Genomic DNA, 17,178 nt, shown 5'->3' on the forward strand with positions numbered 1-17,178 from the left:
CCTACAACAAATAGCAGATGTTTTTTTGTTTTTTTTTGCGGTGGAAAGCAGCGGTTCTGACGCAAAAAAAACACCTCAGAAAAATTTGTCCGGAATTCCCTGCGTCGCACAGAGCGACTATACTGTGTGTTTTTTCGCAGCTTAGCCGCCCTGTGTGAGCATAGCCGAATGCTTGAGAGGCTCACTGAGCTGAAACCTTGCATGTGGACTTAAACCGTATAACTTCTTGTTTGGTTTGCTGCCTCATCCTCTATTTGCTATGTTGAAGGGACATTAGACTGTGACCCAAGAGGCGTGCACCCATTTATTTTCGGTCTAGTGCTGCTCATCTCTTTTTGCTATATTAACCCATTAACGCACCTTGACATAAGTGCACTTCAAGGTGCAGGGGGAGAAGGATAGGTCATCCGTATATGATCGGTGGGGATCCGACACTCTGAGCCTGAACCGATCAGCTATTTCGGGTGCAGGAAGCTATGCATGATTCTGCCGAAAGCAGAAGGCTACGACCACTGTTTAGCGGTCACTATACAGTGGTTTGAGGCTTCTGCATCCGGCACTGGCTCCTTCATAGCTTCTGGCTGCATTTGGGAACCAGAACCGCTAAATGCAGGATTCCACCGATTGATCCCATCATGTGGATAGGTCTTCAGTATAAATAACCACCCCCAACTTGGACAACCTCCTAAGTCCTGTAAGTGGCAAGTTGGGACCTCTGGGAATCTGACACTTCTTTTTTTTTTTTTTTTTTTTCCAAGCACATCCCACTGATGCTCCATCAGACTGAAATGTGGAGAATTTGGAGGCGACAGCCTCAACTCGTTTTCATGTTCCTCAAACCATTCCTGAACAATTTTTTTTTTTCTGTTTGGTAGGTCACATTATCCTACTAAAGGAAGCCACTGTCATTTAGAGAAAACCATTAAAATGAAGGCGGTGCACTTGATAAACATTTTTGTCTAGGTAAATGTCAAAGTAACATTCACATGAATGCCAGGTTTCCCAGTAGAACATTGCCCAGAGCATCGCAATGCCTCGACTGGCTTGCCTTTTTCCCATAATGCAGCCTGGTGCCATCTCTTCTCCAGGTAAGCAACTAGGCTGTCCATATGATGTTAAAGGGTAACTAAACGTTTGACAAACTTGTGACATGTTATAAGTTTTGATTAGTGGGGGTCCGAGCACGGAGTCCCCACCAATCACTAAAACTAAGCTGCTGAAGTGCTCGTGTGAGCGATCAGCCGCTTTGTGTCTGTTCGGCTTTTTCCGGAAATCAATGTATCAGAGTACGGGCTTAATAGTTTGTAGCACATCGGCTGCCATGCGATGACAAGGCTGCCGACTACTACTATAGCAACAGGAGGCCTAACAATGGCCTCCTGTCTGCCATTACGGAAGGCGGAGCCTGATCGGCTTGCTGTCAGTGAACAACTGACCATTCTAATACATTGCACTACATTGATAGTGCAATGTATTAGAACGTCAATCAAACAGTTGGAGCTTCAAGTCCCCTAGTGGGACTAAAAAAGTGTAAGGGTATGTTCATACGCAGAGTCAAAAAACGTCTCAAAATACAGAGCTGTTTTCAAGAGAAAACGGCTCCTGATTTTCAGACGTTTTTTTGTGCCACTCGCGATTTTCGCAGTGTCTTTTTGGAGCTTTTTTCTTTAGAGTCTATGGAAAACTGCTCCAAAAACGTCCCAAGAAGTGTCCTGCACTTTATCGCAGCCATTTTTTTCCGCTTAAAAAAACACAGCGAAAAACGATCCGTCGGAACTGAACACAGTTTACCCATTGAAATGAATGGGCAGATGTTTGGAGGCATTCTGCTTCCGATTTTTCTGTTTACGGCCCTAAAAACGGCCAAAAATATGCCGTGTGAACATACCCTAAAAAATACAATAAAAGTTTCAAGTAATAAAATAAAACACAATCTCCCTTTTTCCCTTATCAAGCCACTTTATTGAATAAAATAAAAAAAACATACATATTTGGTGTCAATGCGACCATAACGACCCGAACTATAAAAATATTATGTTTATCCCGCGCAGAGAACGGCATAAAAAAATACTGGCAGTATTTATTTTTTATTTTTTTTATAGTCACTTTGTCTTCCAAAAATTGAAATAAAAAGTGATCAAAAAGTCGCATGTATCCAAAAATGGTACCTATAAAAACTAGCTCATCTTGCAAAAAACAAGCCCTCCTACAGCTCCGTCGACAATAATTAAAGCATTATGACTCTTTCAACATGGCAATAGAAAAAATATTATTTTTACAAAAGTAATTTTATTGTGCAAAATGTTGTAAAACATAGTGCTATATAAATTTGTATCGCTGGAATCTTACTGACCCGCAGAATACAGTTAACATGCCATTTATAATGTTTGGTGAACGCTATGTAAAAAAACTATGCCAGAATTGCTTTTTTTTTTGGTCACCTTGCCTCCCAAAAAGCATAAAAAGTGATAAAAAAAAATTGCATGTACCCCAAAATGCCACCAATAATAACTACAGCTCGCCCCACAAAAAAACAGACCTCATGCCACTACGTCTATGAAAAAATAAAAAAAAGTTAAGGCTCCAATAAGTTGGGAAATAAAAAAAAAAAATCTGCAGTTGTGCAGCCCGAAGGGAACATTTCTATTTCAAGAGGCAATCTATCAAGGCCTTAAAATTAGGGTACCAGGAGGGGGGGGGGGGAGAGTCAAATATATCTGCTGGAAGCAAGGGTGCCTGTATTATTATACCAGGACAACTTTCCCAGCTAAATAACCCAAACTGTAAATGTGCAGAGTGTGGACCAAAAGGAGCATAAGTAAGGGCACCATTTATCAGTGCGACACTGCCCTGTGCATGAAGGATTTCTTCACAGCGTAACACACATCTATGGATTATTTTTATTTTATTTTATTTTTTTACACCATTATTATACCACCTGACTATGCCCCTTATGTACTCTGCCCAGCTTACATATGCCCCACATTATAAACTGAGATACCAGTAATATGCAAACAAAACTACCAAGCAAAATCCACGCTCAAAGCCAAACGGAACTCCCTCCCTTCTGAACCCTACAGTGTGCCCAAACAGCAGTTTACTTTCACATATATGGCATCCCCATACCCTGGAGAACCCTTTTAACAATCTTTGGGATGTCCAGTGGCACAAGCTGGGCACGACATAATTGCCACTGAAATGTAAATTGACATTTTTACTTTGCACCATCCACAGCGCAATAATTTATGGAAAAGACCTGTGGGGTGAAAATGCTCACTACACCCCTTTAATAAATATCTTGATGGGTGCAGTTTACAAAATCACTTGTCACTGGTTCCTTTTATTTCACATCAGAGCCTCTGCAATTGTGAACCAATACTGTGTAGGTTGCCAAATTAGGCCTCAACTTCGCATGGTACTCTTTCACTCCTGAGCCTGGTCGAATGTCCAGGCTAAAGATTAGGGCCACATGTAGGGTGTTTCTAAAACCGGGAAACACAGCCTAATAATTTTTATTGGGCACCACATTTTGGCAAATCTATGGAAAAAATCCCATTATCACTCAGCAACATCGAGTACACACTAATTCCTGCAAAACACCTGTGGGGTTAACATGCTCACTACACCCCCAGGTGAATACCTTGAGGGATGTAGTTTCCAAAATGGGGTCACTTATGGGGGGTTTCCACTGTTTTGTTCCCACAGGGACCTTGCAAATGCGACCGTGCCCAGAAACCAAATTCAGCAAAATCTGCACTCTAAAAGCAAAATGGCGCTCCTTCCCTTCTGAGCCCTACTATGTGCCCAAACGGCAGTTTATGACCACAAATGGGGTATTGCCGTACTCGGAAGAAATTGCTTTACACATGTTGGTTCTTTTTTTTTTTTCTTTGTTGAGAAAATGATTTATTTATTTTTTTAGCTAAAGCTACGTCTTACTGAAGAAAAGGGATTATTTTTATTTTCACTGCCCAATTCTAATAAAATATATGAAATGTAGATTTTAATTTTCACGGCCTACTTCCAATAACTTCTGCAATAAACCTGTGGGGTCAAAATGCTCACTATACCCCTAGATAATTTGAAAAATCGGTTAAAGCCTTTTTTTTTTTTTTTAATGGATTTTTTTTAACTTAACCTAAATCAATACGAGTATAACAAAGTTCTAAAGTCTACCCATATCCTTTCCCTTCATCGTTTTTTCAACCGTACTAACGATGTAATTAAGAACACTATGGGAAGAAGGCAGTCGGCAGCAGTTTGATATTTTGGGCAATGTTATGCTGGGAAACCTTGGGTCCTGACATTCGTGTGGATGTTACTTTGACACGTACCACCCATCTAAACATTTTTGTAGATTAAGTGCGTCCCTTTATTTTAACGGTATTCCCTAATGCAGTAGCCTCTTTCAACAGGATAATTCGCCCTGAAATTGGATTGGTTTAAGGAGCAGAAAGAGTTCAAGGTGTGGACTTAGCTTCCAAATTCCAAGATCTTCGTTTCATTAAGCATCTTTGAGATGTGCTGGAAAAACTAGTACAATCCATGAAAACCCATCTCGCAACATATCTGTTGCTAACGTCTTGGTGCCAGATATTGATGGATCAGTGCTGATTTGGCCCCATGAAGGGGACCAACATTATTAGGCAGGGGATTTTAATGTTATAGGTGAACTATGTATTATATTTTTTATACTCCTACACACTCTGAAACCTTTATACCCATATAAATGCAATATGAGCAGCTAATTAAGCGACTCAGTATGACTTGAGTGTGGGGGAGACTTGCGTACCAGGAATGGTGTTTTAAATAGATATTTTTAACGTGCTGATTTAATGTCTTAAAGAAGAACGAAGACTTGATGTTGACGAGAAACCTTTGGTGGTTCAGCTTAACTGGAATAAGGATGACCGAGAAGGAAGATTTGTGCTCAAGAATGAAAATGACATTATACCTCCAAAGGTACTGTACATGTACTTCACTGCACATATTATCCGTACAAAAGTGATTATTTTTTTTAATTGTTTTTTTCTCCTTTTTTGCATGGTTAAAAAAAAATAAAAAAATAAAAATGCTTGGATGCTATTGAACCCCTAAACTAATACATTTTAGGAGCAACGTGATCGTTTTTATTTCTATTTCCCGAGTATAGGCTCTATTTGAACTACATTTGGCACATACGCTGGGAAAATCTCCTGACGTATGCACAGACTGCATAAGTAGGAGCTTTACAACCATATATCCTCCCGTTACATACATTGATCATAGACCACCATTGTGAACAAAAACATTTTTTTTTTTGTACATTTTTTTTTACATTTTTGTATTTGAGCATTTCTTGCATACACTGAACGTACACCTCAAACGTTATCTGTTTTTGCTTGTCTTGTGTGGATAAATGCTGCCATCAGTTTTGGAAATATTACCAATGTATCAGTGTATTTTATGTAGGCTTATAATTGGTTTTGACAGCATACAATCATTTTCACTGAAAACTAACTTGGGATTAAAGTAGATAAAAACGCAGCATTTATTTAGTCTCGAACGCAAATATCAATAACTATTAAGAAAACATTTTTTTTTGTTGTTGTTGCAGCCTAATCTTGCAGTAACTTCTTTCACCTGCTATGGGGTACTGCAGTGGGCAGCCCATGTGTGCCAAATTAAAATCTATACCTGGTCTTATTGGAGGATCAGATTATCTTCTCTGAAATTCTTGAACAATATAAATCGTACATGTTTTGTGTGCAAGTTACATTGATGACCTAATTTGCTTAAACTTTTCTAACCCCTTGATGCAGGCGATATCCTCCCTCCATGAGAGATGCTCTTGTAGCACTGATCCCCCAAGCCTTGTAAAGATCAGATAGATTGTAGCTCCTACCAGCCTATGTCACTCAATTGTGACATTAAAATATTGGCCAAAATCCTAGCCCGAAGTCTGCAAAAAATAGTTTCTCATACTATCCATCTAGACCAGGGGTCTCAAGCACGCGGCCCGCGGGCCGCATGCGGCCCCTGGGGCTGTCATCTGCGGCCCGCGGGACACAGAGCCGCTAGTATCGGCTCTGCTTCGAGACTCTGGAATTCCCTGACATCGCTGTCCACATATGAACAGCGATGTCTGGGGCTTCTCCAGAGCCGGAGTCCCGGGCAGAGCGCTAGTACAGGCTCTGCTCCGGGACTCTGTGGAATTCCCTGACATCGCTGCCCATATATGGACAGTGTGTCAGGGTCTTGCCCAGAGCGGAGCAGAGCGCTGGTGTCGGCTCTGCTCCGGGACTCTGTGGAATTCCCTGACATCGCTGTCCACATATGAACAGCGATGTCTGGGGCTTCCCCAGAGCCGGAGTCCCGAGCAGAGCGCTGGTGTCGGCTCTGCTCCGGGACTCTGTGGAATTCCCTGACATCGCTGTCCACATATGAACAGCGATGTCTGGGGCTTCCCCAGAGCCGGAGTCCCGAGCAGAGCGCTGGTATCGGCTCTGCTCCGGGACTCTGGGCAAGCCTCTACAGAGGGCACTGGGGCAGCCTCTACAGAGGGCACTGGGGCAGCCTCTACAGAGGGCACTGGGGCAGCCTCTACAGAGGGCACTGGGGCAGCCTCTACAGAGGGCACTGGGGCAGCCTCTACAGAGGGCACTGGGGCAGCCTCTACAGAGGGCACTGGGGCAGCCTCTACAGAGGGCCCTGGGGCAGCCTCTACAGAGGGCCCTGGGGCAGCCTCTACAGAGGGCCCTGGGGCAGCCTCTACAGAGGGCCCTGGGGCAGCCTCTACAGAGGGCCCTGGGGCAGCCTCTACAGAGGGCACTGTGGCAGCCTCTACAAGTGGGCACTGTGACAGCCTCTACAAGTGGGCAGTGTGGCAGCCTCTACAAGTGGGTGTGTGGCAGTATCTGAAGAGGACACTGGCATTATCTAGGGGTGTGTGGCCTTATCTACAGAGGGCACTGGCCTTATCTACAGAGGGCACTGTGGCCTTATCTACAGAGGGCACTGTGGCCTTATCTACAGAGGGCACTGTGGCCATATCTACAGAGGGCACTGTGGCCTTATCTACAGAGGGCACTGTGGCCTTATCTACAGAGGGCACTGTGGCCATATCTACAGAGGGCACTGTGGCCATATCTACAGAGGGCACTGTGGCCTTATCTACAGAGGGCACTGTGGCCTTATCTAGGGGTGTGTTGCATTATCCACAGAGGGCAATGCGGCAGCATCCAAAAAGGGGCTGCCCAATCTTGACGTGTGCTAACTGAGCCGCCGGACTGCATTTAGCGACACTTAAACTGGAAAGCTGGATTGTTGCAATAAGCACGTGGAGAAATATCTCACATTTTAAACCTAGCGCTATTATTATAGTAATGTAGTGTTATTATTATAGTAATATAGTGTTATAGTAGTTCAAATAACTAATTGATTAACAATAATTTTGTATTGTATCAAATTTGAAAGTAATGCGGCCCGTCAACTTCCCATTTTTTCTATATGCGGCCCACTTACCCGGCCGAGTTTGAGACCCCTGATCTAGACCATTCAGGTTTTATGCCTAGGAAGGCCCACTGATGTTAACTTTTGAAGGCTTTTTACGAACATGTCCCCTGCTGTGTGTCAAAGTACCTGTGCGAGGCTTCTCTTGCAACTGCCTGACTGGTTGCTGGGGCTTCTGCCATTGCTTTCTACAAAACGACCTGGCTAAAAACTTGGTCTATAGATACAGCTTCCAAACGGTTCCTGACTGCGCTTCCATTTTCAGGTTTGTCTCTTCAGGGCCAGACTGGACAATATAATCTCAGAGGCTACTGGTGGCAAGAGCGCCTACTTCCCTCACAGCAGGATCAAATTGATCACCCCTGTCAAAAGTGCAGGTCCTACTTTTCAACGCTTTCATGCGCTCTTCCACACGGTTTTCCAGACAACTGTCCCACCTTCCTTTAAGGCTCGCCCCTGCTGGCAACCCAAGTCCACTGGAGCTAGTAAGTCTGCCTCAGTAGCCTCCCCCCCACCCAGAGCGTTTCTTCTAGTCCGCTGTTTCTCAGCCCACCTCCAGGGAGGCTGCCTTATTTTCCCCCAAGCAATCTACTCTTTAACGCATATGTCAGGGTCTGCCATTTCCACAGGGAGCTCCTTCAATTACTCCTCACTTCCTTAGAACAAGGAGTTTCTTTCCTCAGTGGACATTAAGGATGCGTATTTGCATGTTCTTGTTTGTCAGTCTCACCAGCACTTCCTACACTTCTGACCCACTCTTACCAATTTGTGGCTCTTTTGTTCGGCCTGACTATGGCCCTGAGTTTTCACAAAAATCCTGCCGATTGTGATTGTGTTTTTCGGACCAGGGGGGTGTCAATCAAAATGTCGTCCAGGTACAGGGTGACAGTCTCCCACCAGGGAGGACAATGCGACTACGCTCCAGATCACTCTGGACACCTTGTGCTGGTTCGGTTGGATTGTCAACCGCTCCAAATATTGCCTTCTCTCTCAGCAGATCCTCTTCCTGGGCGAATCCTTTGACACACAATCTGTGGGAGTGTTCCTTCCTCATGAACGGCTGTTGGCCCTTCAAGATGAGATTCGCTTGTTGCGAACGGCTGCACTGACCTCCCTCCGCCTCTGAGGGTTCTTGGAACCATGGTGGCCTTGATTTAAGATTCCCTATTCGCAGTTTCACACGCACCCCCTTCACTGGGCAATCTCTCGGTGGAACAATTCCCTAGTCTCCTTGGACCAACTGTTCTTCCTTTCACTCACTGGTTGTCAGTTGATCAACCCAGTGGGGGAGCTCTTCCCTGGACATTCCCTGAGGTTGCTCATTCCTTTTGCTGAACTGGCAGCTCCTCTTCTCGGTTGTCTCAAGGGGGTGGGAAAGAACTTTTCGGAACCTTATAGCTCAGGAACTTCACAGAACTCCTCTTTCCATCGACCTGCTCGAGTTGAGAGCCCCTCTTCCTTTGCCTGTTGCACTGGATATGGCTGCACTCCAGACATTTGGTGGGAGTCCAAACGGTATCTCACAGATGTGGCTTTTCTCAATTACCAGGGCAGAACTTGCTGCACGGCCATGATGGCCGAGGGAACAATAATTCTAGCCTGGGTGGAAGATCACGTTCCTACTCTGACATCCGTACATATTCCTGGGGTCGACAACTGGCTTTGTTGCGAAAAGGTGGATCCCAGGTAGTGGTCCCTCAACCAGAATGTCTTTGACTAAATTTTCAGTAGATGGGGCAACCCATACATGGATCTGACTGCATCCATGTTCAATTGCCATATTTCCTGCTTCATTTCCGGAGCCCAGGATCCATCCAGAGGCCTGTGCTGTAGATGCCCTTATGGCTCCATGGACCAGCTTCAGGCTCCTGTACGTGCCCCCCCCCCCCACAATCCTCTGCGTCTCTGGCCTTGGCTCACCCGACTGCTCAAGGCCAAGGGGATTCCGGCCATCCTGGTAGCCCCAGATTGGCTGCGTCGTTGTTAGTACGCAGAAGTAGTGTCCATGCTGGCCGACCCTTGCCTCTCCGTCCTGATCTGTCTCTCAACGCCCTTCTTCCACTGTATTTTATGGTTGCTACATTTAATAATGCGACTGTTGAGGTAGCAGTTCTGAGGGCATGCGGTTTGTCATAGACTGTTATTCACACTATGTTCAAGACTAGGAAGCCTTCCTCAGTATTTACAATCGTACCTGGAAAACCTACTTTTGTTTGTGACGATCTCAAACTCCATCCTCTGATTTTCCGCAGGAGGCTGCTAACACGATTTCCCTTTTATAGTTCTCAGATTCCTTCTTGGGATCCCAATTGTTCTTGGAGGTTCTGCAGTCTGCTCCAATCGAACCCTTGCAAGAAGCTTCCCTTCGCCTTCTTTCCTGGTAGCGGTGACTCATCTGTAGAGTGTCTGAATTGGTGGCTTTGTCTTGCAGCTCCCCCATTCCTGACTCTTCGAGACAAGGCGGTGCTCTGCATGGTACCTTGCTTTTTTTAAAAAAAATTTGCCTAAGGTCACTTTTTTGTTTTTTTACATGAATGAGGACATTGTTCTGCCGTTTTGTTTTTTTGGGGTTTTTTTTTTTTAAATTCTTTTTTTTTTTTTTCCGTCTGCCAGTCATCTAAGGGAGCGTTCTCTCCACAACCTGGATATTGTCCGTGCATTGTAATTTCTTCCTTATGGAGGTCAGATTCCTTGTTTATCCTCTCCTATCCTTAGGGATTTGCGTCCTCTAATGCCACCATCAATCGATTGGATTTGGGTGGCTATTTTCAAGGCTTACCGGGTTCGGGGGAAGGTTCTCTTATTTTCGGATCATGTCCCACTTTACCAGAGCAGTTGGAGCTTCCTGGGCTTTGCGCAATCAAGCTTCTGATCTTAAGGTGTTCAAGGCAGCCACATGATTTTGTGTGCACACTTTTGTCAAGGTCTATCAGGTGCACACCTTCCCAGATGCTACCATTGATCACAAGGTCTTGCAGGCATCTGTGAAAAAGGTGACTATGTCCTGTGTTCTGTTCCCACCCCTAGGACGTTCAAAGCAGATTTTTTTTTAAATGGTCACCGTAAAATAAGTTTCTCAAGTTTATTGGGGCACACAGCTTCCACCAGTTCTGGTTCAAGCTTTTGTTCATGTTTGTCTGTTGGATGAATTCTTATTGTTTTGACTTACCTTGTCTTACCTGGTCTCTGCTACTGCCTGCGGACAGACTGAATAGCGCTGTATGTAGATTGGGGTATATCCTGTGAGAGGGGACACATTTTAAATTCTTAGCGTCAAGCCTCCTATTGGCAACGGCATACACCAGGGTCTGTCCCCCAACTGGATGAGAGAAGGATTTTACGGTGAAGGCTCAAATTCCTGCTTATGCCCATCAAGTTCATCTAAGTAATGAAGGGATATGCCGAGATGAAGAAAAATTGTCTTTTAACCTAATTGGGGGGGGGGGGGGGTGCTTTTTAAATTGGTAAAAATATTTGTAGGTAATATAACCTGTTTTCTGAATTGCCTTTCTGAATGGACAAACTTTTTGACATTAACGAATGTATTTCTGCCTTTAACTCTAGAAGGCTCAAAGTAATGGGCCTGAAAAGCAGGAAAAGGAAGGCGTAATACAGAATTTCAAGAGGACCCTTTCTAAAAAAGAAAAGCGAGAAAAAAAGAGACGTGAGAAAGAAGCCATAAAGTTAGCCACAGAGAGCCAAGATGGTCAGCAGTTGAAGGATGATTCGTGAGTCTTATTTTTATTTTATTTTTTCATCCATGTTTAATCATGTCAAACTATTTAAAGGGGTTTTCTCAGGATTTTAGAACCCATTTGCTGAACCATTGTAGGCTGACAAATCGAAAAAAACAAAACCTCAGTTTTTAAAGGGTTATTCCCTTATTCTAAAGTGATGGCATATCCCTGGGATATGCCACCACTCTATGATCAGCGGGGCTCTGATGACCTCTGGGATCAGATCCTGAGATTGAAGGGGTAGCTTTACTTTTTGACCAAGTGGGCGTTGTGGAGAGAAGTGTATGACGCTGACCAATCAGCATCATACACTTCTCCCCATTCATTTATCCAGCATATAGTGATTTTATTACATCACTATGTGCAGCCACATAAACACACTAATGTTACTCAAGTGTCCTGACAGTGAATATACATTACATGCAGCCAGGACGTGATGTCTATTCACAATCCAGAACTTTCTGTACAGTCTGTGTGATATTTACAGCAAGGCAAGCGTAATCTCGCGAGATTGCGATGTAACCTGTCCCTTAAAACGAGATTACGCTTGCCTTGCTGTAAATATCACAGACACTACAGAAATGTCAGGATTGTCAATAGACCTCACGTCCTGGCTGGAGGTAATGTATATTCACTGTCAGGACACTTGAGTAACGTTAGTGTGTTTATGTGGCTGCACATAGTGATGTAATAAAATCACTATATGCTGGATAAATGAATGGGGAGAAGTGTATGATGCTGATTGGTCAGCGTCATACACTTCTCTCCACAACGCCCACTTGGTCGAAAAGTAAAACACGGCCAGTTTTCCATTAGGAAACTCATTAGCATAAAGCTGAAATAGGTCATAACTCCGTCAAAAATGATAGTTTTTCTAAATAAAAAAACCACTGCTGTAATCTACGTTACAGCGCCGATCATGTTATGTAGAAGATAGGCCACTTATAATGTGGTGACCGAGCCTCTTTAAACATGCAAAGTCCTGATTAACTATGTCATGTGGCGAGGGGTCAGTGTTTTAGGTTAGAGTGGTGGTTTTTTTTTCTGTTTTTTTTTTTTTTTTTTTTTGCACATCATGAATGCTTAGACAAAGTCTAATACATCAATGAGCCAATGTTATCTGTGGTGAAACCTAGCAGTAAAGGGTGTTTTACACAGGACGATTATCGGGGAGACTAGCGTTCATTTAACTCTCGTTGCCGATCATTGCCCTGTGTAAAAAGGGCAGCCATCAGCAGATAAACGACAAATGCTCGATCACTAGCAAATGGTCGTATAGTTTTCAAAAAAGGAAGATTATCGTTGTTGGCAGCACATCTCCCTGTGTAAAAAGGGAGATACGCTGCCGACGTGATAACGTATGGGGACGATTATATTTTGGGGACCATGTCTGGTTTGAAGAGGTCTTGTGCCAAAACTAAGGAAACACCACAGATCCCATTTTAGAAACTACACCCACTAGAAATTCATCAAAGGGTGTAGTGAGCATTTTGACCCCACAGGTGTTTCATAGATCTTATTAGAATTTGGACATGAAAATGTGATTTTTTTTTTTTAAAATAAGATGTCAATTTAACTAAAAAAATCAAACCAACAAAAAGAACCATTATTTCCACAAGGAATAAAAGAGAAAAAGCCCCCCAACATATGTTAAGTAACTTCTCCAGATGGAGATATACCATATGTGAAACTCTTCAACGTGCCTCCACTTACGAAACCACACCCCTTGAGCAATTCATCTAGGGGTGTAGTGGGCATGTTGACCCCACCGGTGTTTCATAGATTTTATTAGAATTGGGCAGCAAAAATAAAGGTTTAATTTTTTTTTCCCAATAAGATGTCAATTTAGCTCCAAATGTTTAATTTTCTCAACAAATAAAGAAGAAAATGAACCCCAACATTTGTAAATCAACTTCTCCCGAGTTTGGCAATACCCCATATGTAGTCATAAACTGCTGTTTGGGCGCACAATAGGGCTCAGAAGGGAAGGAGCCCCATTTGGCTTTTGGAGTGCGCATTTTGCTGGGTTGATTTCTGGGCGCCATGTCAAATTTGATAAGCCCATGTGGTAACAAAACGGTGGTAACCCACCAGAAGTAATCTCATTTTGAAATCTACACCCTCAAGGTATTCACCTAGGGGTGTAGTGAGCAGGTTAACCCGCACAGGTGTTTTCCAGAAATTAGTGAGCGCTCGATGTTGCAGATAGAAAAATTGAAATGGAATATCTATGGAAAAATTGCAATGTCCAATATGTGGTGCCCAGCTTGTGCCACCATGAAAAGACAGATCTTTAATTATTATACGATGTTTCCCGGTTTTAGAAACCCTACACATTTCCCTAATCTATTATTTTTTATTTTTTTACCTGGACATTCGTCAGGGCTCAGGAGTGAAACCGTATCGTACCTGAAATTGAGGTGGAATTTGGCGATTTACAAAGTTTTTGTTCACAATACCAGAGGCTCTTATGTGAAATACTAAAAGAAACCAGGGAGAAGTCACCCCATTTTGGAAACTATACACCTCTGCATTTATTAAGGGGTGTAGTGAGCATTTTGACCCCAAAGGTCTTTTCGATAAATGAATGCGCTGCGGATGGTGGAAAGTTAAAAAAAAAATAAACTTTTTCCCTAGATATGCCATTTTAGTGGCAAATATGTTGCGCCCAGTTTTTCTTTTTTTTAAAAAAAAAGGTTCTGAGTGTAGCCGCTAACTTTCGGCGTGCGGATTTTGCTTGGTAGTAGTTTTGTTTGCATTATTACTGCTATTTCAGTTTATAATGTGGGGGTGCATGTAAGCTGGGTGGAGTACATCAGGTCCTAATCGGGTGGTATAATAATGAGGTAAAAAAACAAAACCTAAAATAATCCATAGATGTGTGTTACGCTGTAACACAATCCTTTCTGCACAGGCCGGTGTCGCACTGATAAATGTCCTTCCTTATCCCGCTTTTAGTCCACACTGCGCAGCTTTGCAGTTTGGGAAATTTTGCTGGGAAGTGTTGTCCTGGTATAATACCTCGCTTCCAGCGGATATGTGTGGGCCCTCCCCTTCCTGGTTCCCTAATTTTAGGGCCTTGATAAATCGTCTCTTGAAACAGAAGAAATGTTCCCCTCGGGCCTGCACAACTGCATATTTTTTCTTTCCTGAATTATGGAAGCGATAACTTTTTTTCGTGGAATGAAGACCTTTTTTTTTTTTTTTTTTCTGCCAGACGAGCTGTAGTTCTTATTGGTGCCATTTTTGGATACATGTGACTTTTTTTGATCACTTTTTTTTTCTTCCAAATTTTGGAAGGCAAGTCGTCCAAAGAACAACAACAATTATTTTTTATAGTTCAGGCCGTTATGGATGCGGCGATACCTATTTATGTATAGCTTATTTATTTTTTGCAATAATATAGGACCTGGTGCGTGAAAGAGGGATTTGTTTTATTTTATTATGTCAAACTTTAAAACAATAAAATAAAAAAATTAAATTTGCCATTGCGTCAAAGTGGTTAATGGCGGGGATCGGAGCCAACTTTGGTCCCCGCCATTACAGCAGGGTGTCATCTGTAACTTACAGCTGACACCTGTGGCTGATGGCACATGCTCAGCTATTGAGACCGTGCCGTCTACTTGTCATAAGTATACGACAAATTGCGGGAAGCGCTGGCTTTCTACGACGTATACTTAAGACAAATGTCGGGAAGGGGTTAAGTATTAGTGTCAATTTAAAACCAATAGGTTGTATGAGCAATGCAGGACATGTCCTCCAGAGCAAGAGACCCACTTTGATTTATGCGCAAATTTGCGTCGCAAGCAGTTACAATCATACAATTAATGCCGCCATCCACCCTCGGTACCAATTCACAGGAAATGCCATAATTGTCTGATTGTTGGGGGTCTGACCGCTGGGACACATGATGGTCACAACTTTTGTCATGTATGTACATGACTATTTCCAATTAAGTCAATGAGAGTAATAAACTGTCATTCAGCTGTTTGTCACCCCCCCCATGTGATAAGTGATTATCTCTCTGCCATTTAAAGACCAGCGACAGACCCACGTTCTTAGGCCGGGTTCACACGAGCGTTTGCTTTTTGCGCACGCAAAAAACGCGGCGTTTTGCCTGCGCAAAAGGCACTTAACAGCTCCATGTGTCCTCGGCATATGATGCGCGGCTGCGTGCTTTTCGTGCAGCCGCCATCATTATGACACTCCATTTGGATGTTTGTAAACCGAAAAGCACGTGGTGCTTTTCTGTTTTCATTCATCCTTTTCACAGCAGTTGCGCGAATCACGCTGGTCGCACGGAAGTGCTTCCGTGTGGCGCGCGTGATTTTCACGCACCCATTGACTTCAATGGATGCGTGATGTGCGAAAAATGCCCAAAGAGCGGACATGTCATTACTTTTTTCAGCGAACTCACGCTGAGTAAAAATCACGCACATGTCTGCACGGCCCCATAGACTAATATAGGTCCGTTGCTCGGACGTATATCCCGTTCGTCTGAATAAGCCCTTCTAGTCAGTAGAGGTGCCAGCGATCCGACGCTTGCCAATCGACCATTTATGCCAGATCCATTTGAGACATTAAAGGGGTAGACATTCGTGGCATATCAAAGTCATTGCGGGCTTATTCACATGCTTTAGTTTTTGGAGTTTTTCCGCAAACGTTAAAGGAACAGTGTCATCACAAATTATTTTTTTATATGTTAAAGATGTTAGTGCTTTATTAAAAACGTTTATATTCATTTGTGTGTTTGTGTTTTACTTTTTCTTATTTTTACACTTTTTCTTCCCTATGGGGGCTGCCATTTTTTGTTCCATTTCTGTCTGTGTCGATTAACGACACAAACACACATGGAATACAGCAGCCACAGTCCCATAGGGACTGCGAACGGCTCCCGTCCCATTGACTTCAGTGTACGGCGTCTGCGTGGGAACTGCGCATGCGCCGCTCCCACACAGTCCAATTCGAAATTGGCGCCGTCCGGCGCCATTTTCCTGTGGACCGGAATTCGCGGCCGGACAGTAATATTACTACTTCCGGTCGCGGCTTCCGGATTTGTGAACTTGGACCAGCGGCAGCAAACTGAGCGGACGGGCCGGAGGGAGCCGCGGCGGCAGGAGCAGGTAAGAGATTTCAATGTATGTTCGTGTTTGTGTGTGTTTACTACTGTATGTAAACCTACTACACTGTATGTTAGCTCAAAAAATGGCGACACACAGTGTAGGAGGTTACACCGTTCAAACCCCTCGTTTATCCCGGCACTAGCCAGGATAAAGGAGGGGGGGATGCTGAGAGCTCACTAGAGCGAGGGCTTTTTACCCAATTTTGCAAAGCTGCAATTTTGGGAAGAGCTCCATCTGGTGACCAAAAATGGGTAGTATTATAAATTAGAATTGATTTATAATATTTCCTGACTCGTGAAAAAAATTAAAAAAATTTGAACAATGTTTAATCACCCACACACTAAATGTTTAATTTTTAAAAAAAAAACATGTTTTTCTGGCAACACATTCCCTTTAAGCAAAAAATATCATAAAGAAATTTTAAAATGAGGGCTGCGTGTGACTCCTCGGCAGTCAGTTCTGCATCAATACTCTGCAAGTACTGATGTCCCCAGGATAGTTCCAGGGCAGCACTTTCCTGGTGAAGTGCCGTTCACAGAGAAAAAACTCCACCCCCAGAAAAGGTGTCATGTCTGTGCTAGAGGCATAAGAAAATACACCACATACCAGTGCAACACCTGTCCCTCCCACCCTGGACTGTGTATGAAGGAGTACCTCCACTTATACCACACCTCTCTGGAGTATTACATTTTATTTTCATCCATCCCTTTAATTTACAATTATTGTCCCTTTTCATTTACCATAACCGTTCACTATTTAAAAATTGAAAATCCCTCATAAAACTAAAACTTCTCATAATACCTAGGATTTGTAACATGGTGTATCTG

At 43.4% G+C, this 17,178-nt stretch overlaps 1 protein-coding gene across 26 annotated transcripts in view; it reads left to right on the plus strand.

The window, feature by feature from the left end:
• The window catches only part of AFDN (afadin, adherens junction formation factor), a 529,325-nt gene that overhangs the window by 66,694 nt on the left and 445,453 nt on the right, over positions 1-17,178 (plus strand). For 18 of the 26 annotated variants that reach the window (XM_075862614.1, XM_075862630.1, XM_075862615.1 and 15 more), the window contains exons 3-4: positions 4,847-4,962; positions 11,056-11,219. In XM_075862614.1, the coding sequence (XP_075718729.1) occupies positions 4,847-4,962; positions 11,056-11,219 (280 nt within the window). The remainder of the gene's footprint in view (positions 1-4,846; positions 4,963-11,055; positions 11,220-17,178) is intronic. The other 8 variants (XM_075862616.1, XM_075862624.1, XM_075862641.1 and 5 more) reach the window with 1 other exon arrangement.

This window comes from Rhinoderma darwinii, chromosome 4, assembly GCF_050947455.1.
Source record: "Rhinoderma darwinii isolate aRhiDar2 chromosome 4, aRhiDar2.hap1, whole genome shotgun sequence".
Lineage (NCBI taxonomy): Eukaryota > Metazoa > Chordata > Amphibia > Anura > Rhinodermatidae > Rhinoderma > Rhinoderma darwinii.